This window comes from Labrus bergylta, chromosome 7 (genome assembly GCF_963930695.1).
Source record: "Labrus bergylta chromosome 7, fLabBer1.1, whole genome shotgun sequence".
Lineage (NCBI taxonomy): Eukaryota > Metazoa > Chordata > Actinopteri > Labriformes > Labridae > Labrus > Labrus bergylta.
Window position 1 is genome coordinate 6,307,985 of NC_089201.1, and position 12,011 is coordinate 6,319,995.

Here is a 12,011-nt window from a genome sequence, read left to right on the forward strand (position 1 = left end):
CTTTCCCATCTGTTATTCCCTGCACACTCTCTCTCCCTGATTTCTGACACTATCCACCGTCCTGTCTCAGAACGGAGGCATAAAAACCCCCAAATAAATCTTTAAAAAAACTCATCAAGCAGATTTAGAGGTTTATTTTGGGGCTTTTTACACCTCCATTCTGAGACAGGATGGTGGATAGAGTCAGAAGTGGGAGAGAGAGAGAGAGAGCGCTACATTAGCTCGTCTGTAAACATATTCTCTTCCTCAGGTCGGTTTCACCCGGTCGTCATGACTACGGCCAATTCTGAGTTCATTTTCATCGTGGTAGGGGTAGAGTAGCAGAGATGATTCCTCGCCAGCCTCGACATCATCTTGTGTTATAGTTTTGATAGAGCGCCCCCTGGTGGTGAAATTGACATACTGTGCATTTAGTGTAAAGACACAATAACTCAGTGATAGAGTTAGATATATATTTTTATTTGTAAATACACGATACACCGTCCCCAACTCGAACAGAGAGCCATCTAAAAATACATTGTACAGAGAGGAAGTGAGGCAGAGCTCCAGAGTTTATCCCACGATGACGGTCTCCTCATCAGGAAACTCGTAGAACGGGACCTCCAAGTTGAGTGGAGCTGGTCCCTTTCTTATTCTTCCAGAAGCGTCGTAGTGGGAGCCGTGGCAGGGGCAGTAGTATCCTCCGTAGTCTCCGGCGTTGGCGATGGGCACACAGCCCAGGTGGGTGCACACGCCCAGCACGATGATCCAGCTGGAGTTCAGCACTCTATCCTTGTCATGCTGAGGGTCACGCAGCTCCGAGAGGTTCACCGCCTCCTCCGTGGCAATTTCCTTCTCCGTGCGGTGACGGACAAACAGGGGCTTCCCTCTCCACTTGAAGGTCATGTTTTTGCCTTCGGGGATGTCGCCGAGCTTGATCTCGATCTTGGACAAGGCCAGGACATCTGCAGATGCGCTCATAGAGGAGACAAACTGGGTGACCACCGTCTTGGCTGCATAGACGGTGACCACGGTGGACGCTCCGGTGACAAGGTAAGAGAACGTTCTTCTCGACTCACTGCTGTCCTGGGACGACTTGTTGGGGTCTGTGACCTCAGGGCGGCGGTAGTCGTTGAAGTCGGGGATCTTGATGTCTGTGTGGGCGAGCCGGACCGCTCCAGAAGCTGGAAACGAGACAAAGATTGAAGTTTTAAAAAGAGAAAAGCAGCAGATGGACAAAGAGATTCAACATGAAATCATTGCTCTACAGCTCGAGTTCAGAACATTACACTGAAGAAGCAGAGAGATGTTCTGGCACAACTTCCCCAACTACCAAGGAGCATAAAGAGAGTAAGGCTTAAAGAGGTAAAAAAAAAACCCCAGCAACACTTGTAGTGTGAAGATCAACGTAATTGACCAATTAGACCCCCTTTAAAAACTGCAAAAACTCTAATCAAGTGGGTACAGGTCCTTTACAAGGTTAAAGCACATCATCAATATATTGCGTCAAAGAAATAATAAAAGGGAGAAAGGGTTTTCATGGTCCAGACAGTATTTCTTCTTCTCCAACAAACAGGCTAAGCTAGGGGCATATAGCATTGCCAGAGATCTGCAGAGAGGGTACATCATTAAAGAAGAAGTTCCTCTTCAGCTCAGTCTGTGGGGACCTGCGTTGGGAACCAGAGGGTTGCCAGTTCAAGTCCTGGTGCCGACAAAGTCTGAAAATTGGTCTGGTAGCTGGAGGGGTACCGGTTTACTTACTGAGCACTGCCAATGCCCTTGAGCAAGGCACTGAACCCCACACCCCCACCAGCTCAAGAGCACTCGCTGTGGGCAGTCCCCTCACTCTGACATCTCTCCAGGATCCTGTGTGTGTGTGTGTGTGTGTGTGTGTGTGTGTGTGTGTGTGTGTGTGTGTGTGTGTGTGTGTGTGTGTGTGTGTGTGTGTGTGTGTGTGTAGGATGTTCAACAACAGAGTGTAACATTGAATTTATATTATTAATCAATAAAGCTTATCTGCTTCTCTAAGTTAACACGAGGACTATCTCTGTTTCACAATTTATTTCCGCACTATTACCAAAATAAAAGTTTTCCATGACCTTTATTGACATGTCACCTGCATTGCCATGGTTACATACCGTACCTTCATAGGTGTTTACATGGAGTGTAATGACAAGGCCACACGTTTCAGTTTGCTGTCAAATATTAGGTGGATAGAAGCTTTTAAATATTTGTATTATACAAGCTCTTGTACCTTTATCACCGTTTAGTCGCTGATGACTCAGTTACAAAACATTAGCTCTCCTGTTAGCCACTCGGGTCGTTACGAAACAACCGAAAGAGGAGAGTTAAAACATCTCTACGCTTTAAAAGATGAGCATATTATGAAGTCAGGAGACACTTCGCATGTTTACGTATCACAGGTAAGCCGTAGCGTCCCACCCTGACTAGAGACCGACTTTGTCCTTACCAGCAGCGGGCAGCAGCTGCTTCGCTCCGCCGGCCAGCAGGCTCTTCACGGAGAGTTTGGTGGCCTGCAGGTACGGGGACAAAGCCCCGGGACGAGCGGCTATGGACATCATCACTGCCCGAAATGTGAATCCTCCACTCCACAGCGGACGACCTTGCGTCGTTAACTAAATTCGGGTGTTACTGTCTGATCGGTGTTACCAGAAACTCGCTCCGCTGATACAAGGTTCCGCCGATACAACGTTCCGCCTTACGTCAGGTCTTCTTCTTGGTGTTTCTGGTGGTTAGCAAAAACGTTTTGATGCATTACTGCCACCAGCCTGTTTGGAGGAACCACGGAAGAAGAAAGGTGGGGGGGAGGATGACTCCAGTCTGTAGAAACAAAAACAAAAGGAAAAAGAACAGAAATTCAAATAAATTAAGTCAAGAAACAATAAGGGAAAACGTCCGTTGTTTGAATGATTGCTGTAACACAACAGGACCCACTATAGACATTGTGAGTATGCGCAGTTCATAATAAAATACAGTAGGTGGCGGCAATGCAACATTTAAGGATGCCAATCGCCATAAAACTCTAAAAGAATAAGAATAATCACTTTGGAGCGTGGTTTGGGAGGGATAGTCAACATGAACAACTTTAAGATGTCAAATTGTTGGACGGCTAATAATTTCAATAAGGCCTAATTTCGTTCAGGCATTTTTCTAGTCAGCTGCTTCCGGGGGTCCTCGTGATGTAAACAAGGGTCCTCCCACCAAAGATGGAGCCGAGCTACACAATGGTAACCTGACAGAGAGAGAGAGACGATTTACATTAAACATGAAAATACCGAAGAGGAAACTATTCCTTCTGATTATTTTTGCGTACGTTGCGTTTTCACTCTACGCTGCGTACAATGTTTTCTTCAGCACCAAGGTGATCTCCCGCGTGCACAGGGTGGTGAAGAAGGAGACAGGAGCACCGTCCGGTAATTCACCGTAACACAACCGAGCCTCACGTAGAAAACCGCCTGTCACCGGTATAACCTGCATAGTCTGCAGCTAGAATGTCGCTAATATTTTATTCAGATATATTTAAATATATAATAAAATAGTTTATATTCAGATATATTTAAATATATAATAAAATAGTTTATATTCAGATATATTTAAATATTTAATGAAATTGTTTATATTCAGATATATGTTATCTAAATATATAATAAAATTGTTTATATTCAGATATATTTAAATATTTAATGAAATTGTTTATATTCAGATATATGTTATCTAAATATATAATAAAATAGTTTATATTCAGATATATCTAAATATATAATAAAATAGTTTATATTCAGATATATTTAAATATTTAATGAAATTGTTTATATTCAGATATATCTAAATATATAATAAAATAGTTTATATTCAGATATATTTAAATATTTAATGAAATTGTTTATATTCAGATATATGTTATCTAAATATATAATAAAATAGTTTATATTCAGATATATCTAAATATATAATAAAATTGTTTATATTCAGATATATGTTATCTAAATATATAATAAAATAGTTTACATTCAGATATATGTTATCTAAATATATAATAAAATAGTTTATATTCAGATATATTTAAATATATAATAAAATAGTTTATATTCAGGTACGTGTTATATAAATATTTAAAGAAACCGTTTATATTCTTTCTTTTTTTAAAGATTTATTTTTGGGCTTTTTGTGCCTTTAATGGAGAGATAGGACAGTGGATAGAGCTGGAAATCAGGGAGAGAGAGAGAGTGGGGAATGACATGGAAAGAGGCCACAGGTGGGATGTGAAACCGGGCCGCCCGCTTGAGACGACAGCCTCCATACATGGGGGCACTAACCACTGCACCACCAGCGCCCCATCGTTTATATTCATATATATGTTATATAAATATATAATAAGACGGTTTAAATTCAGATATTTGTTATATAAATATATATATTACAGTTTTCACTATAAAGATATATGCTATATAAATATATAATAAGACAGTTTAAAGATACATTTTATGTGAATATATTATAAAACTGTATATTTTGTGTTTCGTGCTGCAGGTGGGGTCAGAGATGGCGGCGCTGCTCCGTTTTTAGCCGACGATTGGAATCCGTGGGAGGACGAGCAGGTGGAGTACAACTCAGCTTTGAACAAGAAGCGAGAGGCCTTCAAGCAACACCTGAGCCGAGTCGACAAGAACAAACCGAAAAGATTCAAGGTCCAAATCTGGGGGAAAGCAGCCGTAGGTCAGTCATAGATTCACGACACAAGATTCATCTGCTGCGAACACCTTTGGTGATGTCAAGGAGGATGTCTGTATTTAAAGAGCAACATTTTGAAGGAAAAATAAGAATTATGTTTGTTCTTTTTAAGGCAAACACATTCCCCTCTTTTCTTTTGGAGAGAGGAAAACAGCTGTGATGTTAGAAAACTTCAAAGTTCACTTTATCATTCAAAGTTGTTTTCGTCCAAAAGATTTTCCCTTTTCTACTGAGTTGATGTTTCCTCTGTCATTTAGTTCATGACGCTGGGTAATAACGTCTAATATAAACACCTGGAGAGTCCACTTTGTAGATATGGATGTAAACTACATATCACTGGTTTATGCGCCGATCCTAAAGCCAGTCAATGGTACAACATGATTGCCCTGCACATGGTGACATTTTTACCGTGGCATTGAGCGCTCTCTCTCTCCTCAGGGCTTTACCTTTGGGAACATATTCTAGAGGGACCCCTCAACCCCACTGACAAGGTGGCACAATGGAGAGAGGGAGAGCTTCAGGCGGGAAAGATCGACTTCAGGTAACAAATCAAATGTCTGATACTGAAAAAAAATCTCAGGTTTATGGTCTGCTTTTAGGACTCAGCACGTCATAAAATAACCACTAAATCATGCAGAACCATCAGATTGACTCGCCCATCCTCTTCGCCCCTCGATGTTCAGTTTCTACACAGGTCCTGCTGTGGTCCAGGGCCACGTCCCTCTGGATATGAACAGCCTGGTTCTGGTTCTGAACGGCCGCGAGCAGCAGAAGGTGTCGTACTCCACACGCTGGTTGGAGCATGTCCAGGCTCTGGTGCAGTCCCACACAGTGGCACATGTGGCCGTGGTCCTGCTGGGTAACGAGCACTGCAACAACGGCTGGATCGGCCCCTACTTAAAGCGAAACGGTGGATTTGTGGAGCTGCTGTTTGTGGTGTACGACAGCCCCTGGATCAACGACAAGGACGTCTTCCAGTGGCCTCTCGGTGTCGCCACGTATGTATTCAATATCAGTATGTCAAACTGTGCACAAGGTCTCTTTTTAAATGCGTCAACATGTCAAACACGCTGCTCTGGTGTTCCTCTCTCTGTGCAGGTACAGACAGTTCCCGATGATCAGGCCTAACACTCAGCTGATCACCTCCAGCAGACCATACCTCTGTAACTTTCTAGGAACTGTTTACAAAAACTCGTCCAGGGAAACTCTCATGACGGTGCTGAAACAATCAGGTCTCGAGAAAGAATGCATCACCACAGCCAGGGAGAAGTAAGTCAGCGATATGTTGTCAAGTCATCGTTAAGGATTGAAATACAAGAGGCAAATACTTTTGTGAGTTTCTCCGACTGCCTGCAAAATCAAATCTAATGCTTTGTAATTTACATTGTTTTTGTGGTGACATTTTAAGCACTGATATAACATTTCAAGGACAGAAATGACTTCACTCAGGTGAGTTTCAGTATCAGAGAGCAAAGAGAGTTTAGCCCTTATATCATCAGGTAAATCCTCATGAATCCATCCATACATTTTCTTCCGCTTTCCCGGCCGGGTCACGGTGGCAGCAGGCCAAGCAAGTCGCTCCAGACATCTCTCTCTCCTGGGGGGATCCCAAGGCGTTCACAGGGATATATAATACCTCCAGCGAGCTCTGGGTCTAACTTGGGATCTCCTCCAAGTTGGACATGCCCAGAAGACCTCCAGAGGGAGGCGACCTGTAGGCATCCTAATCAGAAGCCCAAACCACCTCCTTTTGGCTCCTTTTGAACCCTCGTGCAGTGGATCAAAAAACATCTTTTGTATCAACCAAACGTTCGTCGTCGATTTGATGCCGTTTGTAGAGCGCTGGAGAAACCTGAGGGATAATATTTAAGGATGGCCTTATTCAGAACGCCATTTCCAGGTGCGATATTCACATCCCTGAGAGGTTTTTTCTTTGATTATGGAGGTGTAATGGGAAGAAAAAGTGTTCCCCTCTCTGTAGTAACAGAGGAGAGACAGCGAGGGAGCACAGCACTGTGTGTGTGCGTGCGTGCATGCGTGCGTGGGATTACACCGTTGCTACACCAATATGAATGTCTGTAGGCGTAATGACGGCAGAGTTTCGTTGCGGTGCTGTAGTGGACTATCAGTCTGTAAAGGGCTCCACATTTTAACATGAAGAAGATAAACTGAAGTAGTTGGAACTCAAATGGCCCGAAAGTTTCTCTAAAGCCTTGATGTTCTTGATCCCATGAACTCAGTTTGATCAAAGGTCCTTAAAAAAAACAGGAAATTATTTACTGTCAATTAATGTTTTTTAAATGTCTGACTGATGTGACGGGGCCCAGAACTTCAAAAAGTGGTCTCGAGATCAAGACCGATTTCAAGTACTACAACATTAGTGTCTTATCATTTTAAATGTTGAATTTTAACAATGTTTGAACTATTTAAGTCGTCAGTGCAGAAAAGGTGAGAAAGCAATAAGACGAATATTCCCATTGGACCGGCTCTGTATATTTATCACAGCAGCATGAACTGTATATTAAGCGTTCTTTCCTCGTCCTTTATTTCAGGTGGCTCCCTCAGGAGACGGCCGACAGTCTGAGGAGTTATCAAACAGCGTTGGCGCAGAGCGAGCTCACCCTGTGCCCGGTCGGGATCAACACAGAGTGCTACCGTATCTACGAGGCGTGCTCGTACGGCTCCGTGCCCGTGGTGGAGGACGTCCTGACGCCCGGGACGTGTGCGGCCGGGCCCAGCTCCCCTCTGCGTCTGCTCAAAGCCGCCGGGGCGCCCTTCGTCTTCATCAGTGACTGGAAAGAACTGCCGGCCATCTTGGAGCGGGAGCGAGCGATGAGCCAGGAGCAGAGGGTGGACAGGAGGAGGAGGCTGCTCGAGTGGTACGCAGGTTTCCGTCAGCAGATGAAGGAGAGGTTCACCGAGGTCATCGAGGAGACCTTCTTCAAAAGCGTCTGACTGTGATGGCGCTTCACAAACCTTTACGCAGGGGTCGATGTTCCATAGTGGTTTAAATTATTTTGTGGATTGTGGAGAAATGTGACTTACTACTGGTGTAATGAACATGATTTAATCTGTGTATTATTCCTGTGCTGGTCATGTCTGTAGTGATGAAGCTGCTGTGAGAGGTCCTTAAAGGGCCTATATTTATTATCGTCATGTTTACAATGGTGGAATGTGCAGCTCTTTTAGAAACGATGAACTGCCTTTGCATTTTAAAGTGTTATTAACTCAGCTGTGTTTTATATCTGTTTGTATGCACTAAACATTCGGTGCCGGTTTTATCGAGGGCCTCGTGGCTAAATGGTGAGTAGAGACGTGTTGTTTGGTGAGCAGCTTGAAAAGGAACGTCGTTGCTGTGGCATGATTTACTGATCGAAAACTGTTTCTTTGTTTCTGTTCTGTGCTGCATGGATCTTTTTTAAAGAAAGTGCAATAAAAGAAAGCCGACTGTTGCAGTAAAGAGAAGTCAGTGGCTCTGCCTGTCCTTCTTGTTCTTCCCCTGCAGATGGCGATGTTGACCTTTTCATTTAGTGCACTAATGTTACTCTCAGATGAGATGCAAAGAAATAAAACCTTTTGAAGCTGGTAAAATGGAGAATATTAACTTTGGACTTTGAGAAACATCTCAGATAATGTCATGCATCAGGGGTTTCTCTGTGTGTGTGTGTGTGTGTAAACATCCAGAACAGGGAAAACATTTTAAAGTAAGATTGCTTATTTGAATATGTTCAACATAACTGATGACTTGAATTGTAAAACCCATGTGTCATGTAGCCTGTTTCAATAGAAAGTAATCTGAGTACACTCCTGCATTGCTCTGTAACACATCACCTCTAACACTGCTCAGGAATGAGGAGACGTAAAGGCATGAAGGTGTTTCAGTCTGAAGTCTGTCGGCAGTTAAAAAGATCTGCTCCTCTTCTGAGGTTTATGTGAGTTTCACAACAATCCTCGACTCCCTGAAGTCGAGCAGCAGAAGCTGAGTGTGATTGTGCAAATTCAAAAGTCTGTTTATCCTGTGACCCCTTCTGTTCACAGAGGACCACGAGGGACCCATAACACCTACACAAGTGGTTCTCAACTCATGAAGTGCCTTTTAAACATGTTTTCTTTCTCTGTATATTTGTGCTGTCATGTTTTTTTTTTTTTTTTAAACATCTGAGGTCAAAACTGCACCATCATTCATGAAATAAACCTGATTTGTTGAAAAATATCAGAAACTTAGGGTCACGGCTCTCATGGAGGAGATGGTGGTGGTGGGTCCTGAGGCTAAACCAGTTGAGAACCACTGTCCTGCACTATTTGTCATTGCTGTTGCAGGTCACTGTGGCTGCTGCACCTCCTTTAATCTCAGAAGCACCCAAAGTCATCTTGTGAGAACGGGGCCTGACGGACTGACTGCACCACTGGTTTCAACCTACATGAGCTGCAGGCTTTATGAGTGTGCATGACAGTGCTGAGTGTTGCATCTCTTCCTGTGAAAAACAAAGTGTCAATGAAATTTAAAGGAATATGAAGAGGAATCAGGCCTATCTGTAAAGACGATCATACATGACTGCATGCTGCTTGTTAAGAGAATAAAATAACAAAAAAGAGTCAACCTGGTCTAGGGCAATGCTACCCAAATAAATGATCTCTTTGCCATCTTTAGAGTAATGTTTACTGTGCCCGATCATTTATAATGATGAGCGCTGGTTGGAGGGGCCCCTGTGAATATTTAGCCCAGGGCCCCACAAGACTCTAAAATCGCCACTTGCAGAAACCTTTGGTCACTTGTTTTGAGTTTAGTTTGCAGCAGCTAAACAAATAAAATAAAATAAACCCTCGGATTCGGGAGCAGGGTGTCAGTCCTCTGGTGTCCACTAGCTGGATGAGTGTGCAGGAGATCCCTCCTCTCTCTACTCCCTTCTCCTCCCCTCTCGTCTCCCTCCTGGCTCCAGCTGCTGCGTGCTGCAGTCGGCCTGCCCTGTCTGCCTCTGAGCCTGCTGGGAGTTGGAGGGAGAAAGCGTCGAGGGAGAGAACGAGCAAAGGGGGGGAAGTGAGTGTGTGTGTGTTTGTGTGTGTGTGTGTGCGGCTCCCAAACTGGAAAAACAAACACTAAAACACACGCACACGCGCAACACTCAGGCCGACTCTAAAGCCTTTACGGACGGATTGTCGGGACAACTTTACAGAGAGCTGTGAAAACACGCAAAGGAGAGCCTGAAAACTTGCGTGATTGTGTGTGTGTGTTTTTTCTTTCTGCTGTTGCTCCGCGCCGCTTGCTCTCATACTGAGCGGATCCGTGTGTCGGAGCAGGATTGCGCATTGGCTCTCCAAACAGAAAGAAGAGGAACAATGAAGAAGTAACCCTTTTCTTTTTTGCTTTTTTTTTTTGTGTGCGTGTGTGTGCAGAGTTATAACCAAAGTGTCATTTAGTCTCGCGTTTCTTCTCCGTCCTCTCGCGGTGATTTCCCCCCTCGTCCTGTGCGGGATGCGTCGGCTGCTGTAGGATCCGCTTGTTGACGACTAACAAAAAAAAAGAAAAGAAAAGAAGTTTACAACAAGAGTGGGACACGAAGAGGCAGAAAATGTCCTCACCGAGGTTTAAAAAGGATAAAGAAATCATCGCGGACTACGAGAGCCAAGTGAAAGGTAAGAGAGAGAGTGAATGTGGAGCTGTGGGTCCATCTCTACCTGTAGATGAGTCATCAGAATGAATGTTGGAGACTTGAACTGTGAAGAATAAATGACCTTTGATTGGTATTGACTGCGATGCAAACACGCACATGTCCGAACAGAAAAAAGTTTAATTTCTGCAGCGTTTCTTACAGGCTTGGTGCAATTTAAAGAGCTTTTTTAAACATAAAGACAAACAGTGAACTTTAGTTTGCAACATATAATGATCGGTTATTGATCCGAGGAGCAGATTAAAGTCTTTTTTTTGTTTGGTTGTTTTTTTCCCCCCGAGAAATCCAATGAAAGAGCTCAGCGGATTCACCAAAAAGCTCCAATCAGGTGCGATGTTTCAAAAAGGCTGTCTGTCTAATCAGGGATGTAACTATATGGTTGGATACCTATCATCACGATACTCTGATCGGGATTCATTCAACATCCCTTTCCTTGTTGTTTTTATCAAGACAAAAAGCCTGAAATACTTCTGTAGACCTCAGTAGCTTCACGTAGTCCTGTGTCTATGCAGAAGAGTGACCCGCACCTCTTAAAAGATGAAACTATAGACTTATTCATCACGTCTTTGTAAGATCATATTAATTCTGCGATGGTTGTAATATTGGTGATCCATTCTGTGAGTTCACATTTATGCGTTGTTGAAGCACAGTGGGAGCTCCACATACACACACACACAGTCAGACACACACACACACACACACACACACACACACACACACACACACACACACACACACACACACACACACACACACACACACACACACACACACACACACACACACACACACACACACAGCGCTGTTCTCCCCCACTGGCTCTGCTGATCCCCTCTCTCCTCTGTAACGCCTCTGTAAGGCTTCTGAAGTGGGTACAGAGGGGGATCACTTCTTCCCCCCCCATTACACCTCCGCAACATTCAGATTGAAGGTGAAACATCACATGGGCGTAAATATCGCAGCTTGAAACGAAGGTCTGAAACGTGCTAGTGTGTGTGACAACGCAGACTACAGGCTAACCTGTGATTGGTCAGCTGGCTAGTGTCGTATTTCCTGCATTGACAACATATTGCCACCATTGTAGGAAGAACGCTTTTTATCATCTGGAACTCCAGAACCAGAAATTGAGGATATCACTAGCAAAGACGTCATGTTACCAACTAGCGCTTGTTAGGCGGGGTATCGTAGAGCTACGCAGAAACGGCAACACACAAGTATGTAGACGACTGCGGAGGCCTCTGTCGTAGACCACTACCACTAACTTTGAAAAGATTCTAAATTCTTTACTACGTGTCACCTAGTACAAGTTGTGTTATTTACAACTGCATCCATAGGTTGGTTATCGCCCTCTGCTGGTCAACAAAGAGCACTGCACTCTATGTTTTTGTTTAATGGATTTAAATCGTGCTTACTTGTATCGGGTTTTTTGCTGTAACGTGAGGTATTGTTGCATCCTGCCGGTGACTTTCAGAGCTCATGGTGACCTTCTAAACATGAAGAGTTAGTGTGAGACTTTGTAGCTACATCATTATAACGTTACAGCATAATGAGCCACACACATGGATCAGGACTCTGCTACTCTGGTGCACTTCAGAAGAGCTGGCGACTTGT

At 43.8% G+C, this 12,011-nt stretch overlaps 3 protein-coding genes across 6 annotated transcripts in view; 2 read left to right on the plus strand and 1 right to left on the minus strand.

Annotated features, from left to right (window-relative positions):
• Nucleotides 1-438: 438 nt before the first annotated feature.
• Nucleotides 439-2,680, minus strand: LOC109988330 (cytochrome b-c1 complex subunit Rieske, mitochondrial-like). Its single transcript, XM_065956602.1, has 2 exons — nucleotides 2,450-2,680; nucleotides 439-1,163 (listed from the first exon to the last, which is right to left on the minus strand). Exons 1-2 carry the CDS (start codon nucleotides 2,559-2,561, stop codon nucleotides 553-555), a joined length of 723 nt encoding a protein of 240 aa, XP_065812674.1. The 5' UTR covers nucleotides 2,562-2,680; the 3' UTR covers nucleotides 439-552.
• A 499-nt stretch (nucleotides 2,681-3,179) lies between these two features.
• On the plus strand, nucleotides 3,180-8,196 carry rxylt1 (ribitol xylosyltransferase 1). Its single transcript, XM_020639783.3, has 6 exons — nucleotides 3,180-3,413; nucleotides 4,531-4,716; nucleotides 5,170-5,272; nucleotides 5,415-5,729; nucleotides 5,830-6,000; nucleotides 7,284-8,196. Exons 1-6 carry the CDS (start codon nucleotides 3,266-3,268, stop codon nucleotides 7,684-7,686), a joined length of 1,326 nt encoding a protein of 441 aa, XP_020495439.2. The 5' UTR covers nucleotides 3,180-3,265; the 3' UTR covers nucleotides 7,687-8,196.
• Nucleotides 8,197-9,682: 1,486 nt separating this feature from the next.
• The window catches only part of srgap1a (SLIT-ROBO Rho GTPase activating protein 1a), a 90,933-nt gene continuing 88,604 nt past the window's right edge, over nucleotides 9,683-12,011 (plus strand). For 2 of the 4 annotated variants that reach the window (XM_020639758.3, XM_029278435.2), the window contains exon 1: nucleotides 9,683-10,365. In XM_020639758.3, coding sequence (XP_020495414.1) covers nucleotides 10,302-10,365 — 64 coding nt within the window. In that variant the 5' untranslated portion in view covers nucleotides 9,683-10,301. The remainder of the gene's footprint in view (nucleotides 10,366-12,011) is intronic. The other 2 variants (XM_020639756.3, XM_020639757.3) reach the window with 2 other exon arrangements.

Coding starts and splice junctions, on each gene's coding strand:
- LOC109988330 (XM_065956602.1), bottom strand. CDS start 2,561: ATGATGTCCATAGCCGCTCGTCCCGGGGCTTTGTCCCCGTACCTGCAG. Junction 1,164..2,449: donor GCAGCTGCTGCCCGCTGCTG/GTAAGGACAAAG, acceptor TCTCGTTTCCAG/CTTCTGGAGCGGTCCGGCTC.
- rxylt1 (XM_020639783.3), top strand. CDS start 3,266: ATGAAAATACCGAAGAGGAAACTATTCCTTCTGATTATTTTTGCGTAC. Junction 4,717..5,169: donor CTGGGGGAAAGCAGCCGTAG/GTCAGTCATAGA, acceptor CTCTCTCCTCAG/GGCTTTACCTTTGGGAACAT. Junction 6,001..7,283: donor ATCACCACAGCCAGGGAGAA/GTAAGTCAGCGA, acceptor CCTTTATTTCAG/GTGGCTCCCTCAGGAGACGG.